The sequence below is a fragment of the Cucurbita moschata genome, unplaced genomic scaffold, assembly GCF_002738365.1.
Source record: "Cucurbita moschata cultivar Rifu unplaced genomic scaffold, Cmos_1.0 Cmo_Scf00017, whole genome shotgun sequence".
In the NCBI taxonomy this organism is placed as follows: Eukaryota; Viridiplantae; Streptophyta; class Magnoliopsida; order Cucurbitales; family Cucurbitaceae; genus Cucurbita; species Cucurbita moschata.
The window spans coordinates 1,922,742-1,937,107 of NW_019268533.1; the positions used below are offsets into that span (position 1 = coordinate 1,922,742).

Here is a 14,366-nt window from a genome sequence, read left to right on the forward strand (position 1 = left end):
TCTCAGGTTGGTTGGGGATGAGAACAAAACACCCTTTATAAGAGAGTGGAAATCTTCCCCTAGCAGACGCGTTTTAAAGGTTTGGAAAATCCGAAAAGAAAAGCCCAAAATGACAATATTTGCTAGCGGTGGGTCTAGGTCTGGGTCGTTACATCCTCCCAATTGCCTTTAGGCAAGTACAAAATGACAATAACTTAATGTCTCAAACTTCGCCTTTAGGCAAGTACAAAATGACAATAACTTAATGTCTCAAACTTCATGTCTCAAAACAATAATAGACAAGCTTTTATATATGCATAGCAATACTAATTCTAATAACTCTTATTATTATGACAATACATATTCATGACAACTTTAAGTCTCCATTATTAAAATAATGATAATTGGTAAATATTTAATGGCATTGGCATTTAATATCTTACCTTTTTTTAATCAATATCAAATTAAACATGTTAAATAAGTTCATTAATGATAAATGATCAAAATTTTAGAATTCACATCCAACACAAAACTTAATAATTTAACTCTCCTTTCGTTTTCCCTCTCTCCCAATCTATATATATATGGATGTGAAAGGACAATGATATCATCCATTGAAAAAGATACACAATCCCTAATGGACTTCGCTTTGAAACAATCCATTTCAAAGAAGGAAGAACATGAACACGCTCGTCTTCAAGTTTGGCAATACATATTTGGTTTCGTTGAAATGGCAATCATAAAATGTGCGATAGAACTCAAAATTGGTGACACAATCGATAGCCATGGAGGCCTCATGACACTCCCCGAGCTATCATCTTCTTTAAATTGTTCTTCCTCACTCCTATACCGCATCATGCGATTCTTGGTTCATCGAGGAATTTTCAAAGAAGAAATCACAGACGAAAATCTCACATGCTACAGCCATACACCGTTATCTCGGCTGCTTGCCAGTAGCAGCGACAGCAGCATGGCTCCACTTCTTCTATTGGAAAGCAACCCAGTGATGCTCGCACCATGGCATGGCCTCAGCGCGCGAATTAAAGGCAATGAAGCCATACCATTTGAGGCTGCTCATGGCAAAGATATGTGGAGCTATGCAGCAGCTAACCCAACACACAATGCAATGTTCAATGATGCTATGGCATGCTCTGCGAGGGTGATGACTGTGCCTGCTATACTTGAAGATTGTGGAGAGATTTTTGAAGGAGTTGAATGTTTAGTGGATGTGGGTGGAGGGAATGGTACAAGCTTGAGCATGATAGTCAAGGCTTGCCCATGGATTAAAGGCATCAACTTTGATCTTCCACATGTTGTTGCTTCTTCACCGCCATACATTGGTGTACAACATGTTGGTGGCAATATGTTTGATTGCATTCCCAAGGCTGATGCTGCTTTTCTCATGGTATACATGCATGATTAAATTATATCTCTTTGTCATTCTCTTTGCCATTCATAAGTGTCCAATAATCTTTTTTATTTTGTGTTCCATAGGTTTCTAAATTTTAAAAATAGTCTAAAAGTTATAAAATTTATCTAATAAATTTTTAAACTTTTTAATTTATGCCTAATAAATTTGTAAAACTTTGATTAGATTTGTGTCTAAGGTAAGTTATTGAATCCTTTCTCATGACTTCTAAATCTTCTTCTCAGCCACTACTACTGACTTTAACACTACAGAAGTAGTCGCCATGGCTGTTTTTGGCGGAGTCGATTATTACTCTTGGCTCCATCTTTTTGGCTTCCAAATCATCCTTTGTAAGCTCAAGTTTCACCATATTCCGTACATACAATCTCACCTTTTCCAACACATTCGGTTTCCCCTTAGCCAACATAGCCTCCTTCGTTTTCTTCCCTATCGGTCCTTCATCCTTCATAGAAATCTAACCTCAAGATCCTTATTAGTGTTCTCATCAGAAATATACAAAATCTCGACATACCCATCGACTTTCTGTAGAGACTTACCTTCGAAATCTGGGTGCCGACTTTAATTGCCAACTCTTTAGGCTAGGCTCCGGGCACCGCAATGGCCTCTTTGCCAACCAAGTCGCCTTCGGCCTCCTCGTCAAAATCGGCTCCTTGACCTACTATGGCGACTCCTCTGGCTTCAATACCGTCTTTGTCCCCAGGGGGTGTGGCTCCATCTCTGTCCATTAGAACTTCACCACCTGCTATGGCGCCGAATATTTCTCCAACCAACGCAAACTCCAGTTGCAAAATATGCTCCAAATATTCTTACTCGTGCCCATTTACTCGATAGAAAACCAGTCTACAAGGCGCAAACCTCACTCCATCTCCACCCTTCTCTTTCTTTCTTGGTCTAAAATACACTGCATTCTCAATTGTTGCCCTCTTCTTCCTCTATTCTTTCTTCACGGCCACATCGAACCTTCTCTCTGTCTCTTGCCTTTTAATCAAAATAGAGACATTTGTCCTAATTCTGAAGCCTCTACGCCTTGAGTCTCTAGAGTCCACACCTCATGATTGGTTCTCAAACACCTGATTGCTAATAGTTCTTATTTCTTTGATCCTACTCTCTATTAATCTCTTGTTAGCGTTTTGTTTATCAACTTTCTCTTTTACTAGTGAATTTCTATTTTTCCAATTTCTTCCTTCTTTCTCCATTTCCATACTCTCTCTCGTTTCATGCCCATTCCATTTTTAACTGCATCTTCCAAGGTTGGATTTGCAGAAATTCTGGTGGGAATTTTCCATTCTCTCTGTTTTTTTTCTCCTCTCTTCGCGGCTTGACTAAGCCCCTTCCGCTCCTCAACGATCCCTCTGCAGTTTTTGATTGCCAAGAAAATACTTTGCCACCCAACTAGACGTCTCCTCCGAACCAAGTTATAACATCTTCACAAAAAGTGTTTCAAGACCTCCCTTTCAATTTTTCAAAATTCAAATACAAAGCTCAGCGTCACGAGTTTAGTTTTACCATATATATCATATTTGATCCTTTATTATAGACAAATATCTTGTATGATTGAAGATATTTTGTCTCATTATAGTTTACCATAATTATCATATTTGACCTTTTATTATAAATAAATATCTTAGGTTTCCTTTTAACATATCATATTTGACATAATAGGCAAATATCTTAGATTTACTATTACTTCCCTCCTTTTATTGACTTTGAGATGATCTGATAGTGGGTTCTACATCTCTGGGATGATGAGACATGCATCAAAATTTTGAAGAAATGCAGAGAAGCAATCCCAAAAAAGACGGGAAAAGTAATAATTGTAGAAGCAGTTCTTGAGGAAAAAGAAGAAAATAATCTGTCGGATGTGGGATTAATGCTAGACATGGTGATGATGGCTCATACCAACGACGGCAAGGAAAGAACAGCTGAAGAATGGGCTTATGTTCTTCATCAAGCTGGTTTTACTCGACACACCATTACTCCCATTCGTGCTCTTCAATCTGTCATTCAAGCCTTCCCTTGATATATCTTTATCCAAAATGAATACTTTTCTCTTGTATGCTTGTCCTTAGTTGAAAAATAAAGAGATTTAAATCTCGACTTTTTAATAAAAAATTAATGTCTTAGTCACTTGAGCTATGTTCAAATTGTGACTCATATGAATGTCGTTTAGTATGTAATCCAGTTCATAAAAATAAAAGTGGCTTTATTTTCTTAGAATTTTTCTATTTATTATTGTACACACAATGATTTAAATGGAGTACGTAAATGAACTCACACCACATTTGAATGAGATCCTAAAAATAGGATAGCTAATAAAGATTTAAAGAAATGGAATTGGTTAGAACAGTTATATGTTGGGTGGCCCCAGAGAATTTTTCAAGGATACATGTAAATAAGGACTAAGCATGCTGGAGATATATGTAGAGATAATCTCCAATTTTAGAAGAGAGTAAATAATATGACCATGTCGTAGGTCAGAACCATCTAGTGACAAATCTGTATTTTGATTCAAATTCTGGTCATGAATCATTATCGTCATAGTCTTATCGCGACCATTAGTGGAAACGAGTGTGCAAGACAAGGGACATAATTTCCATCACCTTTAGGTTGTTTCTTAATAGAATAAAATATATTATTCTGCACTTGATTTTTAAAATGATATATGTATAAAACTTGACTATTTTCTAATTAAATGTATGAGTTTGTCAGTGAGATCTCACATCGATTAGGGAAGAGAATGAGAATAAAATATTATTTATAAGAGTGTGGAAATCTCTTCTTACTAGACGCGTTTTAAAAACCTTGAGGGGAAGCTCGAAAGGGAAAGCTCAAAGAAGACAATATCTACTAGCAGTGGGCTTAGGCCATTACAAATGGTATCAAAGCCAGGCATCGAGTAGTATGTCAGTGAGGATGTTGGGCCCTGAGGGAGAATGTATTGTGAGATCTCACATCAATTAGAGAGAGGAACGAGTGCCAATGATGCAATGGGGATTCCTAACCCGGATAAAAGTAAATGGAAAATTTGTAAAGATAGGGATGGAAAAGGTTTTCTCGTCTCTACCCCACCGATAGATATTTCTAAACGAAAGATTGAAAAATTAAAGGTAAGTAATTGCTTTCTCACTTAATGAAATTATATATAAATTAAAATGAAATCAATTAATTAAACACAATTAAAAAGAACCCTAATTTTAATTAGAAATACAATAAATTTCCATTCAATTCAATGAGATAATTGGATATCTAACCACTTTCAATTATTTCAATTATTGTATAAAGTTTAAAAGTCTAGAATCAATAGGTAAAATATTCATGATTTAAACCGATTTTTTTTTTTTTTTTTTTTTTTTGTCTCGGTCGTAACCCTATTTTTCTCACTGAAATTATTTTTGTATAATCTCACGTAGGCATATTTATAAGAATTAAAGTTTTAGAGCTGTTTATTTGATAGCAATAATTAGAAGCAAAATACATAAAGTACTACTTTAATGGTATTTAATATATTTTTTTTTAATTAAATTAGTCTATTTTCATATTTACCTTTAAAAAGCCTCAAATATTAAAATGTGTCTAATAAATCTTAGCATTAATTTTTTTTTATTATTATGTTTAATACAACTATATTAAGTTTTGATATATTCAACTTTTTTTAATTTAAGTTTTTTATTATATAAAAAATTAATATTTTCAAATTTGTAATTTTGAAATATCTTAATATATTAAACATAAAATTTAAAATTTAAAATTTAAAAATAAAGAGACAAAAATAAATGGATTAAACTTAGTAATTCAAGTCTCCCCTCCTCCCAATCTATATCAAATCACTATATCATATTCAATATCAAATCACTACAGTCTCTTTCTACAAGTTTAGAATCAACATTCAACATTACGATATTCACTCTATTTCGATGTATATCCATACCATAAGATCAAATAGATCAAAACCCCCCACTAGTTAAACTAAGAATAGATATAGGGTCTCTGTCTCCGTCTTCGTCCCATTTAATTTTGTTATAGAAATTATTTTTGCATATTTATTAATGTGGGCATTGTCCATCTTTTTTAAATCTTGCTAGGGTGGTGTGTGCATATTTATAAGAATTAAGTTCCTAGAGACGTATCTTTAATAATAATAATTGGTAGCTTTAATGGAATTGGCATTTAAGATATTTCCTTTTTTAATAAAAAAAATTAAAAATTTTACTCTTAGAGATGAAATTCAACATATGTCTAATTAGGTCATCAATTCAATTAGGCATAAAATTTTAAAATTCAACACGAAACTTAATAATTTAAGTCTTCTTTCTTTTTTCGTGTCGCAACGTCACAGCCTTCAATGTTTTGATATTCAAATGGTTGTATTAGAAGTGAAAACAAGATTGATCAGACTCACACACCCACAAACAGAAATTAAATAAAAAGACTCAAAGATTTACGTGGTTTGGAGAGAAGAAAGTCTCCTCCATCAATGAGGTGGTAACTGATCACTATAATCGAAATGTTTATAAGTGTATCTCTCACACTCTCACACTACAAACCCTCTCAACAAAATTCATTTGTGATGTCCCACATTGGTTGAGGAGAACAAAATACCCTTTATAAGGGAGTGGAAATCTTCTCCTAGCAAACCCGTTTTAAAGGTTTGAGGGGAAGCCTGAAGAGGAAAGCCCAAAGAAGACAATATGTACTAGCGGTGGGTCTGGGTCGTTACATCCTCCCAATTGCCTCTACGCAAGTACAAAATGACAATGACTCCACATCTAACCCAGATGTCACTGGACGTACAAATACAAAATTACAATGACTTCATGTCTGACCCAAATGTCACTTCACAAATACATGAACCAAATAGAATATAAACCATCCAAGTTATGACAATACATATTCATGATAACTTTAAGTTCCCGTAATTTTAATAATGATAATTGGTAACTATTTAATGGCATTGGCATTTAATATCTTTCCTTTTTTTGATCAATATCAAATTAAACATATGTCTAATTATGTTAAATAAGATCATTAATGATAAATGATCAAAATTTTAGAATTCACATCCAACACAAAACTTAATAATTTAACTCTCCTTTCTTTTTCCCTCTCTCCCAATCTATATATATATGGATGTGAAAGAACAATGATATCATCCCAATTGAAAAAGATACACAATCCCTAATGGACTTCGCTTTGAAACAATCCATTTCAAAGAAGGAAGAACATGAACACGCTCGTCTTCAAGTTTGGCAATACATATTTGGTTTCGTTGAAATGGCAATCATAAAATGTGCTATAGAACTCAAAATTGGTGACACAATCGATAGCCATGGAGGCCTCATGACACTCCCCGAGCTATCATCTTCTTTAAATTGTTCTTCCTCACTCCTATACCGCATCATGCGATTCTTGGTTCATCGAGGAATTTTCAAAGAAGAACCCACAAAAGGCTACGCTCAAACGCCCATGTCTCGGCTGCTTGCCAGTAGCAGCGGCAGCAGCATGGCTCCACTTCTTCTATTCGAGAGCAACCCAGTGATGCTCGCACCATGGCATGGCCTCAGCGCGCGAATTAAAGGCAATGAAGCCATACCATTTGAGGCTGCTCATGGCAAAGATATGTGGAGCTATGCAGCAGCTAACCCAACACACAATGCAATGTTCAATGATGCTATGGCATGCTCTGCGAGGGTGATGAGTGTGCCTGCAATACTTGAAGATTGTGGAGAGATTTTTGAAGGAGTTGAGTGTTTAGTGGATGTGGGTGGAGGGAATGGTACAAGCTTGAGCATGATAGTGAAGGCTTGCCCATGGATTAAAGCCATCAACTTTGACCTTCCACATGTCATTGCTTCTTTACCAGCAGACATTGATGTACAACATGTTGGTGGCAATATGTTTGATTCCATCCCTAAGGCTGATGCTGCTTTCCTCATGGTATACATGCATGATTAAATTATATCTATTTGGTCGTTAAACTTTCATAAGTGTCTAATAATCTTTTAATTTTGCGTTTGATACGTTTCTAAATTTTGAAAAGTGACTAATAGATCGGTAAACTTTCAATCCTTATACTTTCTAATTTATGTCTAAGGTAAGTCATTGAATCCTTTTTCATGGCTTCTAAATCCTCTTCTCATCTTCTTGTTCGCCACCACTGCTGACTTTAACACTGCAGGGGCAATCACCATAGCTGCTGCAGGCAGAGCCGATTGATTACTCTTCGGCTTCCAAATCATCCTTTTTAAGATCACCCTTCACCATATCCTGGACATACAACCTCACCTCTTATTAGAGGAACACAACTCTCCACAATGATATAATATTGTCCACTTTGAGCATAAGCTCTCATGGCTTTGCTTCGGGCTTCTCCAAAAGGCCCCATACCAATGGAGAGAGTATTCTTTGTTTATAAACCTATGCTCATTTCCTAAATTAGCCGATGTGAGACTTTTCATCATCCAACACCTCTGTCCATTAGACTTCACCACCTGTTATGACATCGATTACTTCTCCAACCAGCGCAAACTCCAGTGGCAAAATATGCTCAAGATATTCTTACTTATGCTCAATTGCTCGATAGAAAACCAGTCCACAAGTCCTCTTGTTAGCGCCTTCTTTATCGACTTTCCCTTTGACCCGTGAATTTCTATTTTTCCAATTTCTTCCTTCTTCTTTCTCCATTTCCATACTCTCTCTCTCTCTCGTTTCATGTCCATTCCATTTTTAACTGCAACTTCGTATATCTTCCAAGGTTGGATTTGCAGAAATTCTTGTACGAATTTTCCATTATCTCTGCTTTCTTTCTCTTCGTGGCTTGGCCAAGGCCCTTCTGCTCCTCGACAATCCCGCTACAGTTTTTGATGGCCAAGAAAATACTCTGTCACCCTAGATGTCTCCTTCAAACCAAATTGCTGACATCTTCACAAAAAGTGTTTCAAGACCTCCCTTTGAATTTTTCAAATCCAATTCGTTCAAATACAACACTCACCTTGCCGAGTTTAGTCCTAAATTATGGTTTACCATATATATCATATTCGATCATTTATTATAGACAAATATCATTGAGAATATTTTATCTTACATTATAGTTTACCATAGTTACCATATTTGACCTTTTATTATATGAATGATATATAGGTTTACATTATTGTTTAACGAGTATATTTGTTATAAAAGGCAAATATCTTAAATTTATAGTTACTCTTAATTTAATTCTATAAATGATTATAAATAGAGAATTTCACTATCATTCCGTCGATGGTTTTAGTAAATATTATCAGTACGCTCGCTCTCGGTTAACTTTGAGATTATTTGATAGTGGGTTCTACATGACTGGGATGATGAGACATGCATCAAAATTTTGAAGAATTGCAGAGAAGCAATCCCAAAAAAGACAGGAAAAGTGATAATTGTAGAAGCAGTTCTCGAAGAAAAAGAAGAAAATAATCTGTCGGATGTGGGATTAATGCTAGACATGGTGATGATGGCTCATACCAACGACGGCAAGGAAAGAACAGCTAAAGAATGGGCTTATGTCCTTCATCAGGCTGGTTTTACTCGACACACCATTACTCCCATTCGAGCTCTTCAATCTGTCATTCAAGCCTTCCCTTGATACTTCTCTTGTATGCTTGTCTTTACTCGATTTAAATCTCGACTTTTTAATAAAAAATTAATGTCTTAATCACTTGAACTATGTTTAAAGTATGACTTTATAAATGTCGTTGAAAATAAAAGTGGTTTTATTTTCTTGGAGTTTTTCTATTTCTTATTATACACACAATGATTTAAATGGGTCCGTAAATGAACTCATACCACATTTGAATGAGATCCTAAAAATAGGACAATTAATAAAGATTTAAAGAAATTGAAAACTTTTACCTATATCAAACAAGATGCACCTTTATAGTGAGTAGCTCAATCGTAGAAATTTCATGATCAAACCAGCTTTTGCTTAAAACGGTTCTATGTTCTATGTTGGGTGGCCTCGAGGGAATTTTTCAAGAATGCATGTGAATAAGGATAAAGCATGCTGGAAATTATATAGAGATAATTAGGGGTGTACATTCAACCCGATAATTCGGACCATTCCAACCCGAACTATAAGGGTTGGGTTAGGTTGGATTAGCAATTCAGGTAGGGTTGAGTTCATTTTTATGAACCTAAACTGAATCGGTTCGGTTTCAGGTTCATGGGACAAAACCTTCGAGTGAACCCAAAAATAGAGGGTTAGGTTGGGTTGTGAAAATTTTCGAGTTGGGGTGAGTTACTAATCCAACCAACCCGAACTTTTAGGTTGGGTCAAAAAAATCTCTCAACCCAACCCAACCCGGACCATGAACACCCCTGGATATAATCTTCACTTTTAGAAGAGAGTAAGTAATATGACTATGTCGTAGGTCAGAACCCTCCGATATCAAATCTGTATTTTGAATCCTAATCCAAATTCTGGTCATGAATCATTACAGTCATACTCTTATCGCGGCTATTAGTGGTAACGAGTATGCAAGACAAAGAACATAATTTCCATCACCATTAGGTTATTTCTTAATAGAATAAAACGTATAATTCTGCATTTGATTTTTAAAATGATATTTGTATAAAATTTGACTATTTTCTATGGAAATGTATGAGTTTGTTTGTAAGATCTCACATCAGCCGGAGAAGAGAACAAAATATTATTTATAAGATGTGGAAATCTCTCCTTAGCAGACGAGTTTTAGAAACTTTGAGAGAAATCTCAAAACAAAAAGCTCAAAGGAAACAATATCTACTAGCGGTGGGCTTAGGCCGTTACAAATAGTATCAAAGCCAGACATCGAGTAGTATGCCAGCGAGGATGCTGGGTCCCAAAGGAGAGTGTATCGTGAGATCTCACATCAATTAGAGAGAGGAACGAGTGCCGATGATGCAATGGGGATTGCTAGCCCCGATAAAAATAAATGGAAAATTTGCAAAGATAGGGATAGAAAAGGTTTTCTCGTCTCTACCCACAGATAGATATTTCTAAACGAGAGATTGAAAAATTAAAGATAAGTAATTGCTTTGTAACTTAATGAACTTATATAAATTAAAATGAAATCAATTAATTACCCTAATTTTAATTAGAAATACAATAAATTTCCATTCAATTTAATGAGATAATTGGAGATCTAACCACTTTCAATTATCTCAACGAGTATGCATATCTCATTAAAAAAAATTGTAAAATATTCATGATTTAAATGAAATATATATTTTTTTGGTTTCTCCTAACTCTATTTTTTTTTATCAAAATTATTTTTGTTAATAAGATAAAATATTCATGATTTAAATGGATTTTTTTTTTTTTTTTTTTTTTTTTTTTTTTTGTCTCAAGTCGCAATCCTGTTTTTCTTATCGAAATTATTTTTGCTGATAAGATAAAATATTCATGATTTAAATCGGTTTTTTTTTTTTTTTCATAATCTCACCATAGTGGTGTAGGCATATTTATAAGAATTAAAGTTTTAGAGCTATTTATTTGATAGCAATAATTAGAAGCAAAATACATAAATTAATACTTTAATGGTATTTATTTTTTTTTAATTATTAAATTAGTCTATTTTCATATTTACCTTTAAAAGCCTCAAATATTAAAATGTGTCTAATAAATTAGCATTAATTAATTTTTTTTATTATTATTATGTTTAATAGAACTATAATAAATTTTGATATATTCAACTTTTTTTAATTTAATTTTTTTATTATATAAAAAATTAAAATTTAAAAATAAAGAGAGACAAATATAAATGGGTTAAACATAGTAATTCAAGTCTCCCCTCCTCCAAATCTATATATATATAAAAGAACAAAGATATCATCCAAATAGAAAAAAAAAGATATACAATTCATAATGGATTTTGCTTTGAAAGAATCCATTTCAAAGAAGGAAGAACATGAACACGCTCGTCTTCAAATTTGGAAATACATATCCAATTTCATCGAAATGCAAATGCTAAAATGTGCTATTGAACTCAAAATTGGTGACACAATCGAAAGCCATGGAGGCCTCATGACACTCCCCGAGCTATCATCTTCTTTAAATTGTTCTTCCTCACTCCTACACCGCGTCCTGCGATTCTTGGTTCATCGTGGCATTTTCAAACAAGAAATCACAGGCCAAAATCTCACATGCTATAGCCATACACCTTTGTCTCGGCTGCTTGCTAGTAGCAGCGACAGCAGCCTGGCTCCGTTTCTTCTAGTGGAAAGCAACTCGGTGATGCTCGCAGCGTGGCATGGCTTCAGCGCGCGAATTAAAGACAATGGAGCAGCACCATTTGAGGCTGTTCATGGCAAGGATTTATGGAGCTATGCTGCTGCTGACCCAATACTCAACGCCATATTTAATGATGCTATGGCATGCTCTGCGAGGGTGATGACGGTGCCTGCGATACTTGAAGATTGTGGGGAGATTTTTGAAGGAGTTGAGTGTTTAGTGGATGTGGGTGGAGGGAATGGTACAAGCTTGAGCATGATAGTCAAGGCTTGCCCGTGGATTAAAGGCATCAACTTTGATCTTCCACATGTTGTTGCTTCTTCACCACCATATATTGGTGTACAACATGTTGGTGGCAATATGTTTGATTGCATTCCCAAGGCTGATGCTGCTTTCCTCATGGTTGGTATCCACGTAGCTTTGCAACTGTCTAATAATGTAATAGATCAAACCCAAAGTTAACCGATATGATCTTTTCAAAAAAAGCTTTTAGAATGTGTCTTTGGATTGAAAAGTTTTTAGAATGTGTTTTTGGATAGAAGTTTTCACACCCTTATAGAAAAATGTTTTGTTCTTCTCCCTAAATTATGTGGGATCTCACAATTCACCTCCTTTCGGGGTCCAGCATCCTCACCGGTACTCTATCTCTTATCCAATCGACGTGGGACTCCTCAATTCACCCTTTCTGGACCCAGCGTCTTTGATGGCACAAGGCCTCATATCCACCTTCTTTGGAGCTCAGTCTCCTCGATAGCACATCACCCAGTGTTTGGCTTAGGTCGTTGTTCTCCTCTCCAACTAATGTGGGATTTCACAATCCACCCCGTTTAGGGCCTAGTGTCTTGCTTTAAAGCTCAACCTCCTCACTGGTACATTGCCCAGTGTCTGGCTTGAATCATTGCTCTCCTCTCCAACTAATGTGGGATCTCATAATTCACCCGGTGCAAGGCCCAGTGTCTAGCTTCGGAGCTCAGCCTCCTCGCTGGCACATCGCCCAGTGTCTGGCTTGGGTCGTAGTTCTCCTCTCCAACTAATGTGCGATCTCACAACCCACCCCTGTTCAAGGCCTAGTGTCTGGCTTTGAAGCTCAACCTCCTCACTGGCACATCGTCCAGTGTCTAGCTTGAGTCGTAGTTCTCCTCTCCAACTAATGTGGGATCTCACAATCCACCCGTTCCAGGCCCAGCATCCATGTTGACACTCATTTCCTCATCCAATCAATGTCAAACCCCTCAATCCACCCTCTTCTAGACCCAGCATCCTTGCTGGCACAAGGCCTCATATCCACCCTCTTTTCAGCTAGCCTCCTTACTAGCACATCACCCCGTTTCTAGCTTGGGTCGTTACACTTATATCTTTCAATTTGGTGTCTAATAAGTTTAAGAAGTTAAAAAAAAATGTCTTATAACTCCCTAAACTTTAAGATTTGTGATTATTTTGCCTATAAATTTTAAAGTAAAGTTATAATTTAACCTAAATTACATAACTACGTAGACTTTAGATTAACCTCTCCCTTGCATCTATATATGTATGATGAAGATGAAAAAGAAGATTTAACTTTTGAGGTTATTTTGTAGTGGGCTCTACATGGCTTTGATGATGAGACATGCATCAAAATTTTGAAGAATTGTAGAGAAGCAATCCCAAAAAAGACAGGAAAAGTGATAATTGTAGAAGCAGTTCTTAAGGGAAAACAAGATAGTGATCTATCCGATGTGGGATTGATGCTAGACATGGCGATGATCGCTTATTCCAAAAATGGCAAGGAAAGAACAGCTGAAGAATGGGGTTTTGTTCTTCACCAGGCTGGCTTTACCCGACACACCATTACTCCCATTCGAGCTGTTCAATCTGTTATTCAAGGTTTCCTTTGACATGTCTATGTCCAAAAAAGACAATTTGAACTTACTTATGTTTGCAAGACTGTCGTATGTTTAGTTCCTCAAACCACTCGAACTAGTTCGAGTTGGGATTGGTACCAATGTCGTTAATTATAATAACAGTGGGTTTGTATTATAATAACGGACACTATCTCTATTGTCCGTTTTGACCCATTATGTACTTCACAGTTTTAAAATGAATCTGTTAGGGAGAGGTTTTCACACCCTTGTAATAAATGTTTTTCATTCTCCTTTTTAACCGACATGGGATCTCACAATCCACTCCTCTTAGGACCCAATATCCTCGCTAGTACACTACTCGGTGTGTGTTCATACCATTTGTAATAGCCCAAACCCACCGCTAGCAGATATGATTCGCTTTGGCCCATTACGTATCGTCATCAGTCTCACGATTTTAAAACGCGTTTGTCAGGGAGAGGTTTCCACACCCTTATAAAGAATGTTTCTTTCTCTTCTCCAACCGATATGGAATCTCACAATTCATCCTCCTTGAGTGTCCAGCGTCCTCGTTGATACATTGCTCGGTGTCTGGCTCCTATACCACTAGGATCCGAAGTATTATTTAACTGAACTAGAAACTCAATCTTAAGAACGATACTCAACACTCTACCACTAAAATTAAGCTTGACACTAAACACTTACGATATTGCATGGTATAAAATCTATAGAATATAGACAAAGTTTGGTATTTTATCTAAGTAACATTATAAATACGTACTTGTTTTGTAGTGTTACTCGACTGATTCAATCATCGGAACCCAACGAAAAAAAAAGTTTAAAATTTTATATTTAGAAATGACATTCCTTTTAGTGGCTA

At 35.8% G+C, this 14,366-nt stretch overlaps 3 protein-coding genes across 4 annotated transcripts; all 3 read left to right on the top strand.

Annotated features, from left to right (window-relative positions):
* The first annotated feature begins 601 nt into the window (after window positions 1-601).
* LOC111455163 ((RS)-norcoclaurine 6-O-methyltransferase-like) lies at window positions 602-3,622 on the top strand. Its single transcript, XM_023096722.1, has 2 exons — window positions 602-1,384; window positions 3,132-3,622. The coding sequence occupies exons 1-2, from the start codon at window positions 617-619 to the stop codon at window positions 3,426-3,428; spliced, it is 1,065 nt and encodes a 354-aa protein (XP_022952490.1). The 5' UTR covers window positions 602-616; the 3' UTR covers window positions 3,429-3,622.
* A 2,925-nt stretch (window positions 3,623-6,547) lies between these two features.
* Window positions 6,548-9,036, top strand: LOC111455166 (3'-hydroxy-N-methyl-(S)-coclaurine 4'-O-methyltransferase 2-like). Its single transcript, XM_023096727.1, has 2 exons — window positions 6,548-7,342; window positions 8,727-9,036. Exons 1-2 carry the CDS (start codon window positions 6,587-6,589, stop codon window positions 9,021-9,023), a joined length of 1,053 nt encoding a protein of 350 aa, XP_022952495.1. The 5' UTR covers window positions 6,548-6,586; the 3' UTR covers window positions 9,024-9,036.
* A 2,197-nt stretch (window positions 9,037-11,233) lies between these two features.
* On the top strand, window positions 11,234-13,707 carry LOC111455164 (xanthohumol 4'-O-methyltransferase-like). 2 transcript variants are annotated; one of them, XM_023096725.1, is made up of 3 exons: window positions 11,249-11,335; window positions 11,367-12,050; window positions 13,226-13,707. In XM_023096725.1, exons 2-3 carry the CDS (start codon window positions 11,376-11,378, stop codon window positions 13,520-13,522), a joined length of 972 nt encoding a protein of 323 aa, XP_022952493.1. In that variant the 5' UTR covers window positions 11,249-11,335; window positions 11,367-11,375; the 3' UTR covers window positions 13,523-13,707. The 2 variants fall into 2 exon arrangements, with proteins under 2 accessions (XP_022952491.1, XP_022952493.1); XM_023096723.1 differs by having other exon boundaries at window positions 11,234-12,050.
* The last annotated feature ends 659 nt before the right edge of the window (window positions 13,708-14,366 follow it).